We start from the raw sequence: 25,273 nt of genomic DNA, 5'->3' as shown, positions 1-25,273 counted from the left end.
TTAGAATATACTTTTCACTATCTATACTTTATTCTTGCTGCTACCTTTGATGTTTTTTGTATATTTTTTTGTGTGCCTGGTAAATAAATCTCTAATCTATATACTCTTCTGTTTTGTCTCTTCTACATAAGACTAAGTTTCTTTTCCCTCTTGATTTCTTCACCTATCCTCCTCTTTTCCTTTCATTTCTCTTATTTCCTGGCCTACCTACCGCAGGCTTCCTCCAGATAACTCCAGAGGGTTCTCCTCAGGCCCAGCGGAAAGGTGAGGTAGGGGGTGAGGCAGATGTCTCGGGGTCTTTCTGCCTCCACACCTCAGGGCTCAACTTCACCACCTCACAAATGACCGAAGAGCACCAAATCTCTTCCTCCGAGGAGGGAACTGTCACCATGGTGACAAAGACTACCAGAATCACCCAGCACCTGGCTGAAACACGAACAGACGAGTCTTCAACGACCACAGCAACAACAAAGACAACAACAGCAGCTCACCAGGTGTCAAAGTACTGAAGATGCTGGAATGGTATCTTTAATGTATTTTACTTTTCTTGTTATTGTTGTTTTGTTTTTTTGTGAGGTTGCCGTGTTAATATAAAGTAAACCTCTAATAAAAGGACAGTTCATCCCCAAATTAATGATACATTAGTTTTTTCTTCTGACCTGTAGTGCTGTTTATCTACTGAACTTTTTTGAACTGATTATTTGTGGGCTCCACGCATCATTTCTCCAGCTAATATCGCCAAAACTGGGCAACTCTAACCAAATCAATTTAGATGGATAAATAGTAACATAGCCCAGAGGAACACTGTGTATATTAATTTGGGGTTCATCTGTGCCTTAACAAAAAAAATGATATTATATTTTCATAGATGATGTATGAATGTGATGAACTACAATAACATTACATCAAGCAGTATTATTGTCATTATTATAGCTAAAGATTACTATATACTTCCTTCTCTCATCTTACATGTGATGACTTTTTTTGTTACGGTTTGTTAGTTTAGTCCAAATTATTTATCCGATTTTGTTTGGTTTTTAAAGGTTTCACTCTGAATGTAAACATGTCGGACTGCTTCATTATTTATTTTTGTTTTGTGTTTGAAATGCGCTGGAAAGAGTCTTTTACTCACATCGACTTCATGGTTCATGATTCAGTTTCATGATCATTTAAAAATATTTCATTATGAACCATCACAACGTAGGCCAGAGGAATATTTATGTAAATAAAACAATATAATTGCTTTTTTGAAGCTGTTTCCTTTTCAGTTCATAATGTATTTTCATATTTACCAAAGCATAAATGATATTGTTTTGACCTGAAACGATGTTTTGTTTATCTTGAAGAAAAAGTGTGAACTTTCTGAGATTATGGGCTTTTTTTTGCCATAGTTTTATATATTAGCACATTTAGCCTGTGCTTTTTTTTTTCCAGAGACGGTCAGTGAGTAAGCAGGACGCTCTGGACTCTTTTTCTGCTGTGGGGATCAAACCTGTGACTATCTGGTTATAGGTTGCTCTCAAATATTTAGCCCAACCTGCTGCTAATATATTTTTTATTAATGTTTTTACTGTACAATGCCAAAAAAAAAAGGGCACCACTGTATTTTTTGTGAATGAGGCTGTAGCTTTAAAATACACTGATATTTCTGAAGCTTGGCTGTTAAGTATTGTTGCGTTTCAAAACATCAGCAGTGAGCTGGACGGAAATTTGGGGATTTAAACCAGAAATTCAGAAATTTTAGAGAGGAAACTGTAAAGTTTATTCTGTTGATCCAAGTTGCTAAAAGGCTGCTAGAGTGAGACTAGTGGGGGTGGCGTGTCTTGATCTTGTTGCAAAGCAATCGTGTTAGAAAAAAAGGCAGAAAACAGATATTTATTTCTAAAAACACCAAAAATAACTGTCAGAGTGATTGAAACTTTAAGTGCCTTTACCCAGTACATTTTAAACAATGTATCTACTATTTAATGTATAAACTGTTTTAAAATGGAATAATCTTCTTGAATATCAGTTTTTATGTCTCTAAATTTTGATATTTAAGTTTAATTTATAAACAAAGAACTTACCATTTATAAACATGTTTGTAATTTTTCTGGTATTCTGTTAAAACGTCCTACCTTAGAGGATACACCAATCAGGCTTTTTGAACGGTTTTCTATTTTCAAGTAGATGTAAAACATTTAAGAATAAACACTTTTATGTTTCCTTTATTTGGCTGACTGATGGAATGAAGCTGCGTGGTAAAATGCATGAATCCATAAAAGAGTTGTCTCATTAACAACGTTTAGCACAGTGCCCTTTTTTGCAGCTGAGAACTAGAGCTTAAAAAAAAAAAGCTGAGACGAGTAGTGACATGTGAAGGTAACGCGCAGTGAGGTAGGATGTACATGCAGAGAGATTTTTAACTTTCTGGTTTAACGAGGTCTTCGAATTTCTTTTTGATTCTAAGGGTTTCAGTGGCAAGTGTTTTGTCAGAGCTGCATTGAAAGAATGTTTGTAAAGATGTTACTTAAATAAAGTAATATTCACACAAAAACTCTTCTGTCCTGTAGTCAAATTTTAAATAAATTTCAGTGAAATTTTCAAAGAGACAACATTATTTCCTACTCCATATTTTTATATTGCATAATTCACATCTCAGAGTTATTCTTCATCATTAGCTGGGCCTTGGTGCAGATCCTCACTTCATTAAATGTCTGAAACAAGCTGTTTTTAAATCTTCACTTTAAGGCCAGCTTTTATAAACCAACTGCCCCCTGAATCGATGCCCCTCACAGGGGCAACGGGTAGGTGGAGCTTGTGTGTAGCACTTTGTGCCTTAATTGACCATATTAGGGAGATCCTCCCTCTATGACATCATCCCTAGCCAAGGGTATAAAAAAATGACTGAAAAGGCTATTTAAAGCAGTACATAGCAATTTATGGTGTGTGTATACTGGCCTCATTATTTGAAAACAGCTTTTTTTAATATAAGCATACACCATTTAAGAGTATGACAGAACATATGAACAAAGCACAACATGTACATTTTAAATTCCTAATATAAGAAACACGGTGGTCTGGAAGCCCATTTAAATCCAGAAAAATAATTAAGACTCTTAATAATCTTTAATGTATTTCTTTTTGAATATTTTGACTATATGATACCAAATTAGGGTAAGCTCGGTTTTACTGGCCTGTTTATATTAGAGTTATGAAAAAGATCCATAGCACATGAATGAGGCTTATTGAAAATGTCTGGAGAGGAGGACTTTGGAGGAAAAAAGTAAATTGTGCACATGGATGTATGACGTCTTCTTTCTATGTGTGTGTCTGTGTGTGTCTCCCAATCTACTCATCTGCTGCTGTGATGATGCTGTGAAAACGTAGGCTCTCTGGTGAAAGTATGTGAGGCTACACTAATGCTGTATGAGGAGTAAACAATGCCATGAAGCAGAGACAGGGGAAGGTGCAGCATCACCAGCTACAAACTTACTGTTTTCAGTTCACTAAACAATTTCAGCATTTTTAAAATCTCATAATTTCATCCCTTTTAAAATAAAGTTTCTTTTGGCTAATACCAGGGTGTTTTTGTTGTTGTTGTTGTATTTGTTTGGAGCCTGAATTAACCATATTTGGATGAATCCTCGCAAGTTCCGTTAGCAAGGGGTTAGCAAGGGGTTAGCAAGGTAAATGCTAATTAGCACGAAGCAATGGAAACATAAATTACTAGAATTTTAATCACTGAAACTAAAATCAACGCCTCTTAGATGGTGTCATAACAATTTAAACATACTCCACACTGTACCTTAATATCCGATATGCTGTCACAAAAACACACACAAAAAAAACGGTAAAATCATAAACAATGGGTGAAAGTAGCATCTAGTCTGCACTTTTACTACAACAAGCACAGGTACTGGCTCCCTGATAGGTGACTAACTCACTGTCCAGATAATGTAGATAATACAGTGAGTAGAAAAATAAACAGTTATTAATGCAATGAAACTCAACCATTACATAAACAGTAGCACTGTAGACCAAGTGACTTGTGTAAACACAGACACCTGTGGCTAGTCTACTGGTAATTTTGGCAAATTAAGCTAACAAGTAATATAAAAATGACCTCTAAAATTTCAGAATATTTACTCCTTTATTACAAATGCTTATAGAAATATGGAGAGAACACAAATACTTTCATAGGTGACCTGTGGGTGACGTTTTCACTTTCCGTAACTGTTTCTCTTGTGTATATTTTTCTGCTGCACACTGAAAAAAAAAAAAACTAATTTTATTGTTAAGTATTTTCAGAGAAAGCTGCTTGTCATATCTCAGGAATACATCAGAGAAACTGGGAGTGTGCCCAGAAAAAGCAAAAGTAGCCACATTTTTCTGTGATTTGTTACTTTTTCTAATAGTTATTTTAATTAACTCACCAGTCAATAATAATTTTGAGACTGGGATTCTTTCACTTGTACTTAAAAAACACATTTCGTCTAAAATGTCCCATTTTGTTTGGTTGTTTTTTCAGAATAAACACATTTAAACTATTTTAATGGGGAATGGTTAAAATTCCAGACACTGTGTTTTTATTACATGTTATATTCACCTCTGAAAATGTCAGAAATCAACGTACATATGATAAATTTGTGTTAAATTCTAGATCTAGGTCTGAAGCTCCCAGTAGCAAACAAATAGATTCTGTTTGTTCTATTTTAGACCAGTGCGTTCTTTCTCCCTAAGTGTGGCATCACGAACCCTTCATACACTTCCGCTCGCCTCACCTCTCCCTGCTCTGTGTGGCACGAATCACGCCTCCTATCAGTGAGTGGGCTGTAAGTCAAATTAGCTCTTCGTCATCCTGCTCGCTGTGCACACCGGAGGCTACTGCGGTAAGATGCGGCGGCGCACGATGCCGAGCCGCGGCGGATGAGATGATGCGCAATGGCTGAACGAGTCGGGAGGAGAGAGCGAAAAAAAGAGGCTGTGCTCTGATTTAAACGATGGGACAGGAGTGAATGGATGTTCGAGCGATTTGTAACGTTTGTGGTGCAGGCCGAGTAGAAAGATGAGGCGGCGCTGATTCCACTTTAGGATGCTCCAGAGCCCGAGAGGAGGGAGAATAGGCTTCGTCTGTAAACAATAAGGAAGCAGAGGGGCATTAAGTAAAGGACACTTAATCCAGAGCCTGGACCTGAGACCCCGGGGCTTCGAAAAAGGTAAGAAACAATGAGCACTCGGCTGTGGGCATCCCTCTCAGGACATGCTGGCCGGGAACACAGGTAGTGCTGGTACACTGTGTGGTTTGACGTGGCTCATCTTCATCACAGTGGTGCTGATAGGAGTAGGCTAAGTATGACATACGTGGCTCAAACCTATTTTCGTCGCTTATGTGGCGGGTTATTGATGCTCGTCGGGTAAATCCTTTAAGCTGTGTGGGCAGGAGAAGTGGATTTATGGGTTTATGGCCACCTGTGTTTCGTTTTTAGTCTACTGGATGATTGTGTGTGGCTGATGCAACAACTAATCTAATTCTCACCACAATGCAAATGGTGTCAGTTCCCATTTTCATATATATAAAAGAGCCTGTTTGTGTCGGAGTAGTGGGAAAAGAAGTCACTTTGGATTCAAATGCATGACCTCTGACAGACTCACACCTCCCACACTGACTTACAGCTGCAACCCATTGAGCCAAACCAAAGTGAAGTCAGCATTAAATAATTTTAATATTTAAGCTTTTTATTCATTAGCTCATCCTGGTTTACTGGATTGGGCCTCCTCTTGGCGGGATCCTTGCTCTTTAATCATATCACACTACCTTATAATAAGTCTGCACTATGAGTCTTTAATTTCCATGTTTGTTTTATTTATTTATTTATTTTACCCATTCCCCTGCAGGGTGCTCTGTGACAGCTGAGTCAGTCCTCAGTGAGGAGAGGCCAGTGAACGGGGAGGGCGGCGAAGCTCTGGAGACAGCGTCACTGAGCGTCAGCCTGGAAGAAAACAAACTTCTCATTTCCCTTGCTCTCATCAGCACTGACAGCTGGACATCACATCTGCATGTTTCTCTTCTTCATCAGGAGACTTTCTAAGTTGAGGAGTTATAGATGCAAACAGTGGCAGGTCGCCCGTCAGAAAAACAACTGATTCTGTCTTCAGATGCAGTCAGAATAATCTGCTAAGATATGAGATTACAAGGAGATTCATCTCCCTCCGGCCATGTTAGGAAACATCGTCTTCGGTACCACTGTCAGAATTAATCAGTGAGAAATTTGTTTTAGCTGTTTCATAGTGCCCAGTGATTTTTTTCTAAATGATGATCTTTTTACCTTTGAGCTGTCAGGCTGTGAATCAAGAATAGATTCTTGATTGTGGCAGCGCTCCCTCTCACAAATGAGAATTGAACTTGAGCCGACAGGCTGCATTTTAATAAAGGATAAGCAAAAACCAACCAATAAAACATAGATGAGGCCCACAACAAGCACTATGCTCCAGCAGAATAACAACAACAACTACCCATGCCTGAGCATGTCAGGCTCTAGCCGGGAGATGCTCCAGAAATGCTCCAGAGCCTCTCTGCCCTTCCCCAGCCGACTGGAGCTGGGACTGGCAGATCTGCCGCTCATTCGGGGTCTCCGAGCCTGGGCCCTGTGTTCCAGGAATCGCCACAAGACTGCTAATCTGCTGGGAGGAGGACAAGCACCCACAGCTCCTCCTGCAGGTCAAGGAAGTTCAGCGTCCTGCCCCAGGCCTGCAGATGTTTGCCTGAGTGGCGAGTGGGGTCGCATGGGATATGGGCTTCCGCTGGGGGTGGACAGTAGGCAGGCTGGAATCGGAGCTTTGGTAACAGTTGCCACTCTGAAGACCTCAGAGGGCAGCGGGAAGACTCAGACTCAGTGTTTGTTCCTCCGGACTGAGAAAGGAAGCTGTTTGTATTCAGCAGCTAAGCCCAACTCTGGAGTGACAACCAGTGCAGCATCCAGTGTGGTCGGAGGATGGCTGAGAGGAAAGACTGGAGTAGGAGGAGGACGCAGAGACACTCCAGCTGGGCCAACTCCACCGGCACAGACTGGAGCAAACCGGGTTAGGGTGCGATCGGGGCGGAGATGGAGGAAGTCTGGCAATGCAGCGTGCCGGGAGAAAACAGGCGTGAGCAGAGAGAGGCAGCAGAGGAGCAGGGAAGTTCCTGCTGGTGAAATCGCTGTGGAAGAAAGGCAGGAAGAGCAAGACAAAGGAGGCCTGGACTGTAAACAGTTTCCCACCCCACAGCAGGACAGCCGGCGAGCCAGATGCAGCCACAGCGTTTCTCCTAAATCCTGCGTCCAGTGTGGAAGGAGAGCACAGAGGAGGAAAAGCCAGGATGGACACGAGGGAGGCATCCCGAACAGGCTGAACAGTGAGGTGACGGGAATGAGGAAGGAAAGGCAAAAGAATGAAGAGGAGGATAAGGGAGGCCTCGGCAAGTTAGAGTCTTCCAGCTCTGTTTTGACTGAACTAAACCCTGACCTAGAATCTACCCGTTCTTACAGTGACTCCCACGACAGCTGCGATGTGGGAGAAACAAGAGAAACTGAGAGCAGCGAGGGGCAGAAGACACAAGCTTCTCAGAGCAAGGATGGCTATTCAGAGGAACAAGGGAACAGATACACTGAAGGAAATATCATCACCCATGGACATTCTGGGTTGACTGATAATTTAAGACATAAGAACAGCGTTACTGAGAGAAAACCAAGTGAATGTCCCCGTGAAGAAGAAGAAGGGGCTAATGTCAACGGATTTTCTGATCTCAATGAAGCAGGTGAAGAATCAGAGAAAAGGGCTGAGTGTGCAGATGTTAAAGATGAAAAGGAGAACATCAGCGAGGCTCTTGATGAATTCTCCAGCTGGTGTGCAGTCTTTACGCCTGCCTCCAGCAGCACTGCAGTCTCCCTCAGTTTTAACAAGTCAGCCGCACCCATAGAGGGCAGCGTCTGCAGTGCTGACCGTGAAACTTGTTGGGTTCAGGCTGAGCAGGAGAATCACGTTGAGGGGTATCAGCAAGAGGAAGAAAACTCTGGGGTAGAAGAACAGGCCAATGAGAAAACCACTGTGAATGAGGTATTACATAATAAACCTCAATCTGTGTTTAAAAATGAGGAGGAAGTGTTACTCAGAGATGGAGATCATTCCATCTCTGAGTCAGGCGAGAGGATTCTGGCAGACAAGAGCAGCAAATGTGGGACGAAAGATGAGCTGGAGTCAGAAGAAGGAAATTTAGAAGAGAGCCTCAATCCTGAACATGGAGACGGAGCTGGGGAAATTCGGAAGTCGGATGAATGTAAAGGAGAAGTCACACTCAAAGATAGTTATGAAGGGACAGAGATAAACCGTGCTTCAGAGGAAGACTGGAGGTTACAGGAGGTTGAAGATGAACACAGGAAGTGGGAGGAGGAGGATGGATACACCTGTGCACAAACAAGCAATGCCCCTGTTGAACCAAGTGGAGAGACTAACATCACTAACACTGCCTGCACCAATCTCCCCACCTCCCCTGCGCTCTCCCAGGCTAATCCTGCCCCTTCCCTGCCCACCCTGGGATCCATGGCAACCGGCCTGCCCTGTCAGGAGAGGGAGGAGGAGGAGGAGGCAGTCAGTGCAACAGCAGGAGACAGAGAAGGAGGCCAAGAAGGGAAGAGAAGAGAGCTGGAGGAGCAGGGTGAGGTGGAGAGTGGCTCCACCGTGGCCACTGACGAAGGGAGGAAGGAGGAGGAGGAAGATGAGTTTGGAGTGTTCATGCAGGCGGAGGGAGAGCCAGCCTGGAGCGAGGAGTTCACCATGTCTGCCTCAGTGCCTTGTGGGAGCAGAGAGAGTGTTGGTGAGTCTCATGGTTGTTCATTCTCTGTCCCTTTCTGTGTTTACGAGCCAGGCTTTCCTCTCATTTTAGTATCTCTTTCACTCCTTTGGGATCTTTAGTAAATTTGCCTTTCTGTGTGCTGTAGGCTTGGATCTTTTGGTCCTGGACAACAAGGCTGACACAGAAAGGCTTCAGAGATTTTCAGAAAAAAGTCAGAAATGTGCAGATTTAGACTTTTTAACACTCTTTGTGTTGTGTTGGGGAAACAAAGAGTGAATGGCAATGACTCCCTCAAAGAATTAGTGCATTTTTAACCTTTTGTACACTTTGAGGAATGCAAGTGCACACAATCTGTTTTCAAGAAGCACACAAGTAGTCATGCACAAGTGGGTATTTACTTTTATCTTTCCAAAATCCTGCTGCTGTTATAGTTTCTATTTTATGAAGATGTGTTTGCGGGGATAAAGCAGCTGGAAGTCCTTACTTAAACTGCATTACTATGTACTATTTAAATACTGCTGACTTAATTTTTACTGTTTGTTAACTCCCTCCCCAAGAATTGAGATCTAATTATCTGGATCTAAGTTAGTGTTTTATAGAGAACATCAAGATATTTTGCAGTTTTTTAATATTGTCGCCCTCAAAAGATCCATTCAAAAAATAAAATAAAAACACTGGACTGAGATCAACTCCAAAAGGCAGTTGGGCCCTTCCTTATCTTTGGTACAACTTTTCCTACAAATCTACCTGATTCTTTTCGACTAATCCTGCTAACAAACCCATCTCAAAGCTTCCTGGGTACGTGGAATAAAAAAATGTTGGACACCATCATTCAGTGCAAGAAGGTAATTGAGAAGAAAATATTTTTATTGGATTTTTTTAAAGAACTGTATGATGAACAAAATAAAGCAGTGCTAGTAACTGAATCATAAATAAATGAATTTAATTAGTAGTCTGACAGTATGATGGCTCTTATCTGCTACACTCATGAAGCAGACACGCGCAGGTATGTCAGATCTTTTACTCCTTGCGCCTCATTGTTTTTCTCTCACAGCCGGTGTTAATCAGTCGTAATGATCCCTCATTCTGCTCCGTTTAGCTAATCACCTAAATCATGTTAAGCCCAGTTTCCACAGGGGGGCTAAATGAGGCTGTGCTGAGGTTGGTGCATAATTATGTCTCAGTCTGTTCTACTGAAAAGTATTTCTGTTTATTTTAACATGTTGCTGATGGCTTATCAGTCACCATTTATCATCAGAGGGACTGCTGTATGTAAAAGGGCAAAAATTAAAGGACCAGCTATAAAACCTAGTTTATTTTGGTTTTAATTATTAGTAATTAAAATGGGCTTTCAATAAACATGTGAGTTACAGTAGCAAATGTTCATATTAAACATGGCTGAAGTTGTTTTTTTTCTATCCATGGCTCTGTATGATGTCACTTATGATGGGCATCCCTAATAAGGCAATCTCAGGCACTGAAGCCCCACCCACATTAAGGACCAGCCAATCAGGAAAATGTTGGCTTAAAAGGAGGAGGAGATAAATCTACTTGTTTCACACAGTGGATAAAGTGAAGTAGTTCACCATGACCCAAAAGTCTTTTAATAAATAGCTACAGTACTAAGATGGAGACAGAAACTTCAACAGACAAGAATGAGTGTAACAAACACCTTTCATAGCATTTGCAAACAGAGGTCTGGCTGTGCCTGTGTGAAATCTGGGAAAATACATATTATAAATCTACACTGAATATAACAACAAGGTTGAAAAAATTAGCTTGAAATAAAAGGAGTGAGAGGCAGAAAAAACATGGAAAAACATTTGATTGGAAGTGTGTTCCGGAACAGGTTGTTTTAACTCATTCCTCCATAATGATACATTTGATCCCTCAGTGTATATCAATAAAGATGCCGTTTGAAGGCTACCTGCAAAGGCAGCGACCACCCTCACTAACATGTGATGCAAACTTAGTCAATTTGTTCTGTAAACAGGCCTGAAATGGGGGTAAAGAGTTAAAGTAAGGCAGCCTGATAATCATACAGCTAATCATTGTACACTCAAGCACATGCTGTAACTTAGATGACGTAAATACGTTGTTGACCAGTAGTACTTTTAATCTTGTGATAAATATGCAGAGTTCTTTCTTGCCTTGGTAGGCATCACTTACCAGCACAGTGGAAATAAGACTGTAGTTTGTCCTGACCTGGATTCCTAACTGATCTCCCCGTCTCACTACACGGTATTAATCATTCAGAGTCGAGCTAAGAGAGGGGGAGGAAGCAAACAGGCCAGTGAGCTCTCCTGTTAGCCTCAGGTTATTGGGCAACGGGTGAAAAGGAAACAGTCTCACAGACAAGTGTCTGATAGATACATCGTTGGATAAATACACCAAGCAATGGAGAGCGACATGTAGATGTGTCAAAGCAGCAAGGATCGAAGAGAGATACAAATATTCGCTGAAATGTTTCCACGCAGTGAGATGTCGCGGTGAGATTAAAGTCCAACATACAAACTCAAAGAGTCCCGCAGAGTCTGGTACAGCAGACAACTTTTAAAGCAACAGCAGGAAGCAGTCACAGCCATAGACAACACAATGATACGACAAGGTGATTAACAGAATAATAAATGCAAGTTGTCTTGCTGTGCTGCTGACAAATAGAAAGCTGAAGAGCTACTAAAACTGTGGGTTTTAATTCTGGCACATCTAATAATAATTTAAAATATTAGCATGGTGCCTCCGTAACCAAGATTTACAGGTGTCCCCTAAATGCATCACATGCAAGAAAAACAAAGTTACTGCTTTGGATGTTACATTCAGTGAAAAAAGGTGTGTGTGTGTGTCTGTGAGTTCGCTGGACTGTTTAAGACGGCTGCAGCTTTCTCACAAACCACTCATCCAAACAACATAAATGGAAGTAAAAAAATATAACCACTATCTTTGTGAGAAACCAGTTTAATTTTTAGAGCATCAGAGCGATTGCAGTGTGTAAATGACCTTAGCCTGCTCTCTCTCTGCACAGAGCACATGAGGACGACAGGAACGGTTTAGTCTGCAACAGTAAGACTCCATGAATTGAAACCATCTAAAGCATCTTAGAAACTTGTCAAGGTTTAAGTAGACTGAATAAACAGTTAGTGAAGATATGCAAAGATCAGACAGAGATTTCTTAAATTATTAGTTGGATGTGTTGTAGGGTCTGTAGAATTTAATTTAATTTTCCAGCATTTAAAAACGATTGTGGACATTTGTACAAAACAGTTATTGGGATTCTTCATTCATTTGGATAAACTGGCCCCGTTTGGAAGCCGTCCTAGTAATTATTGTCACCTTTAGCACCAATGCCCATTATTGTCCTTTAAGAGCATCAAAAGCACATACTATGTACTAAGACTTAATGTGCATGTGCCTGTGTGTGTGTTTGATAACAGCACTTGGAAAGCATGCTATCACCAGTGAGTCGACCCTCTGGACGCCAGGCAAGACGGACAGCTCGTTCCACCAGTCAGACGACACCTGGACAGCCTTCCCTCAGGATTCATCAGATGAAGGTGGAGACGTTGTGGAGCAGTGGTGGCCAGCCAGTGCTGTGGAGGAGAGGAGAGACAGACTCTCAGCCAATCAGAACCTGGTACAGTTGTCCTTCAGTAACTGCTATAAAAACGGTTCTGTTTGTTCAGTAAGAGCTAAAGTGGCCATTACATCCACTTCACTGAGTCCACAAACTCCTCAGGATTGGTTCATTTGTGTCACAGCATTGAATTTCTGTCTTGCGTGGTTTGTCTCTGTGACTCTAACCTCTGTTTGCACTTCCTGTACCATCGATCAGGGATGCTCGGTGGATTCAGGGAGTTATTTGTGTAGTTACTCAGTCCCCTGTGGATCATGCAGTAGAAAAGAATTATTCATGTGTAAATCTATGCATTATTTGCTCCATCTGCTATTCTTAGTGTCTGGTAGATATAGCTGGCCCTGGGTGAAATGTGCAAAAACCTTCGTGTGTGTATTGTATCTTGACTATAACTTAGAGAAGGAGTTTAGTTTCACGTCCAAATCTCTGTTTATGCAGGATTTGTTTTTTGGTGAGAGATGGGGTGATTTTAGTGTTATCTGTGTGGGTCACTAATTCTTATCCAGTTGAAAGTGCATATGTCTGTGACCTAAAATTTCCCCCTTTTTCTCAGTTGGCTGTGCCATTACCATGGAAACACGGCTCACCCTGATCTAACCCTGCGGGAGGAGTGACTAAGTTTTATGAGTAAAAATTAATCAGTATTTTCTCCAGCGGTATAACTCACATTACCCCAGCTTTTTTTTTTCCTTAAAAATAAAATTTAAAAATAAGAAGTCAGCACTGCGGGGAGAGTCTCCCAGTGGACATTAAGCACAGTGCAAAGATGCAGATGAAAAATGAGCCCTGCCCAAAACTGCAGTGAAGCAGAGTGAGAGGAGGAGACTGGCTGTTTTTAAATAAGTTTGTTCATGTGCCTGTGGTGCCACAAGGAGGCCTTTATGAAAATAAAGTATTAACTTTTCATGTAATGAACCATAAATGCATATTTTTTCCTAAATGCTGCAAATGTGTTTTTGATGCTTGTGTTTTGACTGTTTTCTTGCGGATGCTGAGCTCTCAAGCTGTATTTGATGAGCTCTCTCTGTATTTACTGCAGGCGGCTGTCTTTGCTGAAGCCTTCCCCTCATTTACTGGTTCATCCTCAAGTGACTCCTGTGACCTCAGTACTGTTCCCACACTGAGCCAGCTCCTCAGAGGCGGAGCAAGCCAAGACCAGGGGTAGGTGAACCGTGCTGACGAAGGCCATCATGTGTAGCGATGGCTCTAGATAAAAGATGGATGGGAATAAACCTAAGAACCTGAGTGAAGTCGGTGCACAAGTACCTTCAATGTACATTCTTCAGCTCTCTTTATCCATGCCATCAGTAAACACTTTCCTGGTTTCAATCATTAGTTTCAGCTTTCACCAAAGACAGCACAAGTTTAATTTAGTAACGTGTGTTTCCCACCGTTTCCCACAAGGATAAGCGGAAGAGATTGGATGGGATGTTTCCCACTAGTGTCTAGAAGGATGATAAAGTAGGCTGTGATTCAGGGCTAATGAAACCAGTCATAAATACTGTTTTTATTTCTATATTATTGCATAAGTACTCTGTACTGAATGGATCAGACCCCCAAAATCGTCAGACTCAGTTTTACTCCTGCAAATTTTTATGATTGTATTTTGACCGATTGTCATCCTTCACCAACCCCTTCAATTCTCCAAATTGATTTGATAAAAGAGAACAACAACATCTTTTAAGATCTTTCTCATAAATATTGAACTTTTTCTTCTTCATAAAACTATTCCATAAATTCACCATTTTAACAGAAATACTGTTTTCCTTACATAATGTTGACTCTTTTTCTTAAATATTCATACTTGTTTTTAAAGAAAATACTCGTAACAATTACAAAAAACTATCATTCAGGGAAACTTTCATTTTAAACAATCTGTATGGGTTTCATTTAAAAAAATATATCATTATACATACAAGTCCTTTTTTAATGGAATTATTCACAAAATTACCTCCTTGTCCCTCCAACACTGAATATTTCTCTAAATCATTTGTGTCATTTTACTCGAGTCAAACAGGAATGAATACAAAATGCATAATTTGATGTTCTTTTATGGTGTCGGTGGTTTTACGAGATAAAACACTATACGTTGACAAGTTGAAAGAAGATGTGGCCACCTAGTGGTGACTGTGTGAAGTGCAACTATATTTCAAGGAACTGTTAGAATTGACTATAACCTATCAGAGCAAACATGTTTTTAACTTTGTACCCCTGGACAGCCTAATAGGAGCAACCCTTGAAGCTCTTTTCGGAACTGTGTGGTTTCTGTCATATTTCAGATATGCTTACAGAACAAAATGACTGGGTTGGTGAGGGTGCTCTCTGCCTGTGCAGCTACCCTTGAAAAAACCTGGGAACTATTCTAGTGGTCGTAAAACCACCTTCTGTGGTCACAAACAAAGATGACCATGCTGACCACACTGTCACATAGGACAGAGAAAGAAACGTACTTCTATCCCAAAGGTTTGCCACAGCAGATTGCATCCATATTGGATTTTGTAGAAGTTTTACACCACATACCCTCCTCTTTATCCAGGCTTGTGACCCCTCAGGCTGGGAATGCGTCTCCTCCCTGTCTTGAACTGGGGATCTTTTGTGTGTAAGATGAATGTGTTAACCACTATACCACTTGAAGCAGAGTAGGAAACCAAGCGTTTGGAGCAGTCTGAGCTTTTGACTTCTATACAGAATTATATGGGATGGGGGGGGGGATCTTAACAGGCCCACTTTATGTTCTTCAGATTTAAAAGATGTCTGTATGTGAAATAATCCTTAAACAAACAAGCTTTGCACTCAGTCTGTATCTGATCTTGAATCTTTGAAAAGCAATCGTTTAAAACAAATGTTCTTCTTGTGCATGAAATCGCGTGTCTGTGTCTTTGAACCTTTAGGCTGTTGGATAGTTTCCACGACTTGAACAAAATGATCGGCCAGAGATACAAGAGAGCCAACGGCGTGTCTCGTAACCTGCTGCTGAAGACTTTACACCTGGAGCAGCCGCACACTGTGAGTAAAGACCGACACCATACACATGGAAATGCGAGCCCGGCAGCTTTGGAGACAAGTGCGTCTTAATCGCTCGCTGCGGACATGTTTCAGTGTTCACAATCTGATAGAAAACACTTAAGAAATCAAATTTTACAGCAAATGTTCCATCTCTGTACTCATAATTTGCTGCAGGGGAATTAGCACAGAGCACTTAGTGTTCACTTTCAATTTGTGAAGCTTCGCGGTTGTTAAATTGAATTCGTCAACACAGCCTTAACATGTAACACGAACTGATAGTGCTGTTTGACCGATAGCCTTGAAACCTGCAGCCTCATTCAAATGATGTGACTGCTGTTTTATGCAGAACGCTCAGTACACGAACAGCCCCGAGCGCGCTGCTGAACCGAGTCACATCAGAAAGCTACAAGGCACCTTTGAAAAAATATGCAAGTGTGGGGTTTACCCGTCCACTGTGTGACTGCTTGCTACAGGCCAGAAGCAGCAATCAGCATTATCACAGTGCGTGAAATGTGAATTTAATGATCATTTTATCTATGCTTCTTTTTTCACTTGTTCCTGCTTCGTTATATTTTAAAATGGGTTACAGCAGAGGGCCAATTTGCAGCAGCAGATAAATCATCTCATCACAAAGGTCTTATTTTACTCAATTATAGTTTTCGTCATTAATTTTTCCACAATGCTGCATCTTTCACTCTACATAAATTCAAATATAAGTTATTGCTGTTTAATTACTTTGCTACTGAATGTGGTGTGAAAATACCACTTTTTGGTTTTCATTATCATTTGACTGGGGTGTTATTTTCTAATGGAGCAATTATTAAATTATAAAGTCTTCAGTAACCTTTCTAATTAACAGTTCAGACATAAAGATAGAAGACTGAGAATAGTTCTATGTGATAACGTTTATGATGTTTTGAATTTTTAAAGAAAGGTAACTATGATTTAAAAAAAAATCAAATTGAGACTGGTACGATAAAATTATGCTAAGCTATGAACTACAAAAGCTAAAACCTCTGCAGATTAACAAAATAGCCAAGGTTATTGATACAAGCTACAAAAAATTACCACCGGGATGAGCTATAATAGAGGAATATTGTTAGACACGTTGAGAAAACAAACAAAAGAGGTGTGGAGATTTACGGTAATTGGAAGGAATGACCAAAAAAAGGAGAAGCAAAGTGTTGCTGTTTAAGGTTAAAGATGCCCTCGGCTGAAAAGAGACGGTACTTGAGGTAGTATATTTGAAATCTGTGTTATATCCAGATGTGCAAACGTGCAGAATCAGAATACTTTATTAATCCCTGGGGGAAATTATTTTTTGTTACAGTGCTCCATTATAAACCAACATTAAGACAAGACAGACAATACGCTAACTAAGAATAGTACAATATATACATATATATACATACATAAGTCACTCATAAATAAATAGCTGGAAAAGAAACATGTGTAGTTGTAGCAGTAACCAGTGTGTTAAGTGGATGCGTTGTACAGGGAGCCACAGGCAGGAAAGATTTCCTGTGTCGTTCAGTGGTGCTTTTCGGTACTCTCAGTCTCTCACTGAACGAGCTCCTGTGACTGACCAGCATGTCATGGAGTGGGTGGGAGGTGTTATCCAACATTGTCTTTATCTTGGACAGCATCCGCCTCTCCGACACCACCTTGAGGGAGTCCAGCTCCATCCCCACAACATTACTGGCCTTACGGATTAGTTTATTAAGTCTGTTGGCATCTGCGACCCTCAGCCTGCTCCCCCAGCATGCAACAGCATAGAGGATCGCACTGGCCACAACAGACTCATAGAAAATCCTGAGCATTTTCTGGCAGATGTTGAAGGACCTCAGTCGCCTCAAAAAATAGAGACGACTCTGGCCCTTCCTGTAAAGTGCTGTGGTGTTTTTAGCCCAGTCCAGTTTATTGTCAATGTGTACTCCAAGGTATTTATAGTCCTCCACAATGTCAACACTGACCCCCTGGATTGAAACAGGGGTCAAGTGTTTCCTGGTCTTCCTGAAGTCCACGATCAGTTCCTTGGTCTTTGCCACGTTGAGCTGCAGATGATTCTGCTCACACCACGTGACAAAGGAGTCGACCACAGCCCGGTACTCTGTCTCATCATCCCTGCTGATGCATCCAGCCACTGCAGAGTCATCAGAAAACTTCTGAAGATGGAGGTCTCTGTGCAGTGGCTGAAGTCTGTGGTGTAGAGGGTGAAGAGGAAGGGGGAGAGGACAGTCCCCTGTGGTGCCCCTGTGTTGCTGATCACCTTGTCAGACACACACTGTGGGAGACGTACATATTGTGGTCTTCCTGTCAGGTAATCAACAATCCAGGACACCAGAGAAGCATCCACCTGCATCGCTGCTAACTTATCACCCAGGAGGGTCGGCCTGATGGTATTGAAAGCACTAGAAAAGTCAAAAAACATGACCCTCACAGTGCTCGCCGGCTGGTCCAGATGGGTTTAGACACGATTGAGCAGGTAGATGATGGCGTCCTCAGTTCCAAGACGAGGCTGATAAGCGAACTGAAGGGGATCCAGGTGTGGTCTTACTATGGGTCGCAGCTGGTCCAGGATGAGCCTTTCCAGGGTCTTCATGATGTGGGAGGTCAGTGCCACGGGCCTGTAATCCTGGGGGCCACTGGGACATGGCGTCTTTGGTACAGGGACGAGGCATGATGTCTTCCACATCACTGGGACCCTCTGCAGACTCAGACTCAGCATAAACAGTTTATGAAAGACTCCACACAGCTGGGGGGCACAGCTCTTGAGGACGAGGGGACTCACTCCGTCTGGTCCAGCAGACTTGCCTGAGTGAAGTCTCCTCATTTGCATCTCAACCTGGTATTGAGTGAAGGTGATGGGTGGGGGAGGGGTGTCAGGAATCTCACAGGAGGCAACAGCGCCATGTGAAGAGAGAGGCTGGCACAGTGGTGTGGCTTTGGATTCCAGGCTGACTACAGGTGAGGTTGTGGGGGTGGGAGCAGACACTGTGGTGTCGAATCTATTGAAAAACAGATTCAACTCGTTAGCTCTATTCTCACCTCCCTCAGCTCCCCTGCTGTTGCTTGGCCTGAATCCAGTGATGGTCTTCATGCCCCTCCACACCTCTCTCATGCTGTTCTGCTGGAGTTTCCACTCCAGCTTCCTCCTGTAATTGTCCTTAGCCTCTCTGATCTTGTCCTTTAGTAATACCTGGACCTTCCTCACCTCCTCTTTATTGCCCCCTCTGAAAGCCCTCTTCTTGTCGTTGAGGAGGGCTTTGATGTCCTTAGTCACCCACAGCTTGTTATTTGGGTAACAATGAACAGTCTGAGCTGGAACAATGGAGTCGGTGCAGAAAGTTATGTAGTCTGTGATACACTCAGTAAGCTCATTGATGTCCTCTTCGTGAGGCTCACAGAGTGTTTCCCAGTTGGTCACCTCGAAACAGCCCTGTAGTTCCGCTATTGCCTCCTCTGACCACCTCCTAACAGTCCTGGTGGTCACAGGTTCCCTCCTCACAATTGGCACATAGCGGGGGGTGAGGTGAATCAGGTTATGATCTGACCTACCAAGTGGGGGGAGGGAGGAGGAGCTGTATGCATCCTTGACGTTAGCATACAGTAAGTCTAAAATTTTCTCTCCCCTGGTGGGACAGTCCACATATTGTCTGAATGTTGTTAGTGTATTGTCCAGTGATACATGGTTGAAGTCACCCGAGATCACAATAAAGGCACTCGGGTGCTGAGTCTGTAACCGGGCTATGGCAGAGTGGATAGTGTCACATGCAGCTGTGGGGTTAGCAGAGGGAGGAACATAAACAGCCACCAAGATGACGTGAGAGAATTTCCTGGGTAAATAATACGGCCTGAGTCCAACAGCACACAGTTCAATGTCCAGGCAACAAATCTTTTCTTTGATTGTTATGTTGGCAGGGTTACACCACCGGTTGTTAACTAAAACAGCAAGCCCACCTCCTTTCTGCTTACCGCTAGCGATGCTGTCCCTGTCCGCCCGAACAGTGTGAAAGCCTTCCACGGAAGCATTCTCGTCGGGAATGTCCTGGTGCATCCATGATTCGGTGAAACACATCAGGCTACACTCTCGGTATTCCCTCTGACTCCGTACCAGTGCTGAGAGCTCGTCGATTTTATTTGCCAACGATCGCACATTTCCCATTACGATAGACGGCAGACACGGTTTATACCTCCTCCTCGCTTCGAGCCTCCGCTGTCTCACCGTCTCCTTCTTTCTTCTCTTCTGTCCTTGACCTCTGCATCCCCGATGTGTTTTCCTCCAAATTTCAGCTGGTACTTCTGCGGGCCTGGCCAGCGAGCCGGCCGGCATCAGGGCGATCAGCTGATCTCTGGAGTAAACAGTCCGTGAGTGTAGGAGATGTGCCGCGGTCCCGTTCCTTGATAAAAGTAACAGTTCCACGGCCACTAGAAGAACAAAAACTCTCTCAATCCACATGATTGAGTAAAAGATAATAAACGGATGAAAATACAAGTCAGAAAAAAAAAGAATACGTAAGAAAAAAGAGCTAAACTAAGAGAAAAAGCAGGAGCGACTGTAACAGGCTGCACGCTGGTTGGCGCATGCGCACTAAGCAGCGCTGACATAGGGGGCCTACAGTTTATCAGAAAATAGATGTTTACATGTGTCATACTGGCTGTGCAGCAATGATAAAGCATGCACAAATCAAATGTTCACTGAAGGTCAAAGTGATATTGTTTACGCAGGCGACAACAGTGGAGGACAGGATGAAGTAGGGTGGTGTTTTAGCTGTCGGGTGTTTAGTGCAAGCCAAAATTTGAAGGTGAACTTTTATTTTGTTTATTTCTGCAGAAAATAGTCTGAAATGTTGTCAGTATGTCTTTTGATTGCAGGCACTTTTGCAGCATCTGGACCTAACGCAGTACCTTCAGTAGTCTCGCTGCCTCTGGTTCAGATCGAGTGCTCTTTTGAAGTAGGCCACGTTTCTGTCAGAGGGGATGTTTGCTGTCTCTTCGGCTCCCTTGTTAGCATTACCAAGATTTTCCTGAAAGATGGCTCTGTTTGGCACAGGAATGTCTTTTTCCATATTTTTCAGATAACTTCCCTTGCTCACAAATTTTGTAATCCTCCTCGCTACCAATCAAAGCTGCCAATGTGAACAAATATGTTCAATTTTAATTTGATTCATTGCTTTTTGTAAGTTGTATATTGCAGTAAATATAGCTGACCCAAAATTCCACCTGTGCTCTCCTCAGGACACGCCTTTCCCACCTGGTTTAGAGGGGTTTGCGTATCGTTACTCAGGAAAGGGGTTTGGTAGGTGGCCTCTTTCTGTAACAGCTGTGTTTTGTTTGATCCAAAAAGATCTGATGCCTTTTAAGGTAACATTTGTAGCTTGCTTTAGAGGAACTGTGTCGAAATGCTTTATATAATCTCTACAGACTTATTAGAACTGGATGATTGATGTGGAGCCAGGACAGCTAGAGTCAAATAATGGGTTTTTATCTGGAGTAATCTATATTTGGTGGTATGGCTCTGAAAAAAGCTGTGGTTGGGTTGCAAATCAGGCTGCAGATCCACAGCATGTATTTCTTGCCCGTAAGAGGATCAGCTGAACCATCAGCTGATTGGAGCTTTTATCAATATCAGCTGATCTTGTGGCAGAGCTCGACTTTATGGTCTGCCTGAACTACTGCTAATTGTTCATGCTCATTTTAAACTGACAACATAGCAGTGTAATCACTGACTGTAACTCACCGCCATAGATATAAATATGTGGATGAATCACTAAAAAGTAGGTCAAAGGGAACAACTGTCTCATATTTAAGTCCAGTCCTTGCCTATTCATGTGTTATATGATGGCTATGTGACAAGCAGGTTGTGGACGCAAACTCAGAACAACTGGAAACAGGAATGAACTAAAAAAAAAAAACAGTTTTAATACTGAATATTCATATTAATACAAAATCTAAAGCAGGAGCAAAGAATTCAAATACTAGCAAACTTCAAGGAGACACAGAACAAGGAGATGCACGGCCACGAGGGACAATCTGACAAGGAACAAGGACAGACTCAAACAATAGATACAAGATAACAAAGGGAAAAGTAGCAGGTGGCAGCATAGCTGAGGACACTTCTGGGTACGATCCGGTGATGTTGATGTTTTCCAGATTTGTGTGTTTATGTGTGCGTTTGCAGATCCAAATGGAAGTTTTGTTATAAGGAGACAGAGTCCAATTCGACTCTCACATTAGAAATAGAAAAAAGGTGTTTTTTTCTACAAGGTTGTGAGTGCTCCCCCTCCTCGTCTGAGCTCACACCTCACAGTTCTGATAATTGGTCTTCATTGTAAGATCCGCAGGGAAACCACGCTCACATCTGGTGTGTCATCCTAATCAGAGCTAATGGCACTGTGGGCTTTGAGCCTCTCGACAAGTCAATAATTCTATAATAATGGATTTGATTTTATCATTTGTTCATATTTGTTGTAACCTTCTCTCTGGCTAGTTGATAAACTACGCTGTAGTCAGCTGTGTTGCTGATTTTAGTTTTCATCTTTGCAGGAAAGCAGACCTGCTTCCTCGACAGCAAACTGCCGCCTCTCCCCTGGCCTCCCCTCAGCCAATCAGCATGCTCAACATGCCGCTGCTAAGCGACGGCTGTCCTATGACTACAACAGGAACATCATGGAGTAACTCTGTGGACCTCAGCTCTGGTTTGGCTGTCAGCATTCACAATGAAGGACTCCAGGCTTTAACATGTTTCCCGAGGCTCCGGATTCACAGCATGTTAAACTGCAAGTCAAACACTCATCGACCTGCTGACTCTTTGCACACTTCCTGGTTATTTAAGCCTGAGACAGTGAGGAGAGCTGGTGTCTCCTCCACCACCTGCTGATGTATACTGGGGGAGTGTTTTTTTTTTTTATATCACCTTGTTCACTATCACCACTACCACCCATTAAGTCTCCACCTTATCTACTGGGATTCTTTGGAGCATTGTGACCTGTTACAAGGTACACGCCGCCACCTTAAAGGCACTCAAATTTTTTCCTCCTTTAACAGAAATAGATCTGAAGTACCACTGCTTTTTGTCTCAAGGGTAGAATAAATATAAAGGAGATAAAACTCACATGGGGTGAACTTAAATAATAAAAATAAATATTTAAGGCAGAAGAAGTCACTTTGATGAGTGACGAAACGTTTCTCCCACTGAAATCGCTACGTCCAGATGAACAGAATCAACCTTTTGGGGTATATAAGACATCGTTTTACATACATTGGCGGCCCTGTTAGTCGTGATTTTGGAACGTTGACATGCCGGTTGTTTAGCTTTCATTTGCAGTCTCTCTTTTTTGTCGTGCAGAAATGGAAGAGTGTAATTGGGGCAAAAAGTTATTGCCTCCAGTGTTGCTGATCTAACAGACAAATAAAATAATGTTGCACTACACTACAGTTTAAATTTGAAATAGATTTTTTTATTAAGTAGGAAAATCCCAGTTTTGAAAAACTGGCATTCTTCATATACTATATGCTGTATACTGTAAGCATATTCATAGAATATGTCAGGCTGAAAGGGGAAGAACATCTGGGGTTATTGGTTAAGTTTCAAGCCATTTATAACTCATGAAGACACAGCTTTACTTCATGCAAGGGGCCTTTAAGGCTTCTCCTTATTTCCTGTCATGTATATACTCTTACATTGATGGATGCTCATGTTAAACATGAGCATCCATTCAAATATTGAGCCTAAAGCTCTGACGTCAGACTACTCCAAACACTCAGTTTCAGAACATTTTTTTCTACTTTTTTCCTGCATATCATTTCAGTCACACAGGTGTGGCTGTGAGCACTAAAGCCCCACCTACCTGTGTTCAAACCAATCAGGAGAGACTCTAATACAGCTTTCAGATGGAGTATGAGCTGGGCGGCTGCATCAATGACCAGTGTGAATTTTGAATGAGCAGAACAGGTACAAGACAAACTGTGTCAACATGACATTTTAAATTACCCAAGCATCTGTGCTTTTCAGCTATTTCAAATTGGACTAATAAGCGATTGTGATGGAGGCATACATGTCTGTATTATTGAGTGCCAAGTCGGGTAAATGGGAACTATCCAGAAAACTAGATTTGTAGTTATATTTCCAGCCACGTTTTATGAAAGTAGCATATAGTCTACCACCCGGAAAAGATCTCTGGGTTTAATTAGAGAAGAAGACTCGATGACACGATGCTTGTTTTTGTTCTGTAGCTCCATTAATGTGGTGGCCTGACCCTTTGTAGCAGCTTCACTCCTCCTCAGTTTTCCTGTCTGTAGCAGAAACCTCTACAGATGTCACCATCACCTGGATTCATGCACACGTTCAGTAGAAGTAACAGAAAAACCTTTTGTCTAGTCGTGTCATCACACAGAAGATCAAAGTTGAGCATTTTTTTTTTTTTTCAAAAGCCTAGAGCAGATATAATAATGAGTACTAAAGAAAGATCAAGACTTTTTGTTTTCATTTTGTTTACATTTGACATTTTGATGCATGTGCTTTCATTGTGTATTTGCTACTGAAAAGCCAGTGACAGGAACAGGTCTCAACTTTGTTCTGGTTCCTCAGAGAAACAAGTTTGTCTTCCAGTTAGTGCCAACAGAGAAAGTGCCAATGTTTACGAGGTTACGGAAGTGATTTCAGGAGGAAATGTTTGTCTTGTTTCTCAAACACACTGAAGTGGACTCAAACAAAAGCATGTGATGTTCCACCTTTTTCTTTCTTTCTTTGTCTTTCTGTCTCGCTTCTTGTCTGCTGAATGTTTCAGTGCATTCGTTTTAGTTCAGCGCTGTTCTGTAGTCGAGTCCACTTCATGGGCAAAACTTGAATTTAGCTGCCAGTCAAAATGATATTTTATGAGAATATTGTTCACATTATGCCGATCATGCGCCGCGTTTCTAATTTGTGTCACCTCAGAAAACTTTAAGTCGCTCTGTTGTGTATTTCAATTGTTAACTCTGTCATCTGTGATGAAATTCAGAATCAGTCGTGTGTGTGTGTGTGTGTGCGCGCGTGTGTGTGCGTGTGTGTGTGTGTGTGTGTGTGTGTGTGCCATTTATACAACATTCAAATTCTTGAAAAAATTGGATATTTTCTGTCACAATGAGGAGGATCCAGCTGTCGCCTTGTTGACTGATGTAATAAAATGATACTGCGTGTTGGCTAATGCTTCCTCCTGACATGCAGAATTATGTGACCTGTTGATTTCATGAAGAGGGAACCACTGGCTGACTAGTAACTCAGATAAAATCATCACATGGTCTGCTCTTCTGGGCCATGTTTGAACATTTTGAAATCCACTCACTCGTCCTTTGTAAATATTACGAAACGAACAAATATTTCCCAGACAGACCAAGAAGAAGTCAGACCTGACGTAATTCAGCTGACGTCTCATGGAGTCAATGAAGGTTTTTCATTGGGCTTGTCATGAAAAACATTCAAACCCATCCATCTTTTTTCCTAACCACTTATCAGATTCACGGTTACCAGCTGTCAGTGGGTGATGACCTATCCTCAGATTTCTGGAATCCAACCAAATAATTAATGAACATAAATATGTTTTAGGTTTACTCTTTGCCAAAATTGCTGCACATTATTCTAATTACTGTATTAGCATATATCTACTTTATTGCTCTATGGATTAGCGTGGGACTTTGTTCATAAGTCCATAACTTTGGTCCATGTTTCTTATACTTATACAGGAAATATATAGATACAGAAAATATGTCTCGTCTTTGTGAAAGCCATTGATATAATTTATCAAGACAACTTAACCTGAAGAGGCTTTGATCCGAATGTTTCT

The 25,273-nt window shown here is 41.8% G+C and overlaps 2 protein-coding genes across 3 annotated transcripts in view; both read left to right on the top strand.

The window, feature by feature from the left end:
• The window catches only part of prx (periaxin), a 41,514-nt gene extending 38,919 nt beyond the window's left edge, over positions 1–2,595 (top strand). Inside the window, exon 9 of one of the 2 annotated variants that reach the window (XM_084950346.1) lies at positions 217–2,595. In XM_084950346.1, coding sequence (XP_084806472.1) covers positions 217–509 — 293 coding nt within the window. In that variant the 3' untranslated portion in view covers positions 510–2,595. Of the gene's footprint in view, positions 1–131 lie in introns of both variants that reach the window. The other variant, XM_084950348.1, reaches the window with a different exon arrangement.
• Positions 2,596–4,793: 2,198 nt separating this feature from the next.
• LOC146373280 (uncharacterized) lies at positions 4,794–24,650 on the top strand. Its single transcript, XM_084949903.1, has 6 exons — positions 4,794–5,198; positions 5,878–8,833; positions 12,244–12,443; positions 13,483–13,604; positions 15,335–15,449; positions 21,996–24,650. The coding sequence occupies exons 2-6, from the start codon at positions 6,445–6,447 to the stop codon at positions 22,125–22,127; spliced, it is 2,958 nt and encodes a 985-aa protein (XP_084806029.1). The 5' UTR covers positions 4,794–5,198; positions 5,878–6,444; the 3' UTR covers positions 22,128–24,650.
• The last annotated feature ends 623 nt before the right edge of the window (positions 24,651–25,273 follow it).

Source organism: Perissodus microlepis, chromosome 14 (assembly GCF_051167445.1).
Source record: "Perissodus microlepis isolate ML-2025 ecotype Zambia chromosome 14, ASM5116744v1, whole genome shotgun sequence".
Lineage (NCBI taxonomy): Eukaryota > Metazoa > Chordata > Actinopteri > Cichliformes > Cichlidae > Perissodus > Perissodus microlepis.
Note: the sequence above shows the minus strand (reverse complement) of the source record. Positions and strands in the feature narration are given on the sequence as shown.

Coding starts and splice junctions, on each gene's coding strand:
- LOC146373280 (XM_084949903.1), top strand. CDS start 6,445: ATGAGGCCCACAACAAGCACTATGCTCCAGCAGAATAACAACAACAAC. Junction 8,834..12,243: donor TGGGAGCAGAGAGAGTGTTG/GTGAGTCTCATG, acceptor GTTTGATAACAG/CACTTGGAAAGCATGCTATC. Junction 12,444..13,482: donor TCTCAGCCAATCAGAACCTG/GTACAGTTGTCC, acceptor TATTTACTGCAG/GCGGCTGTCTTTGCTGAAGC.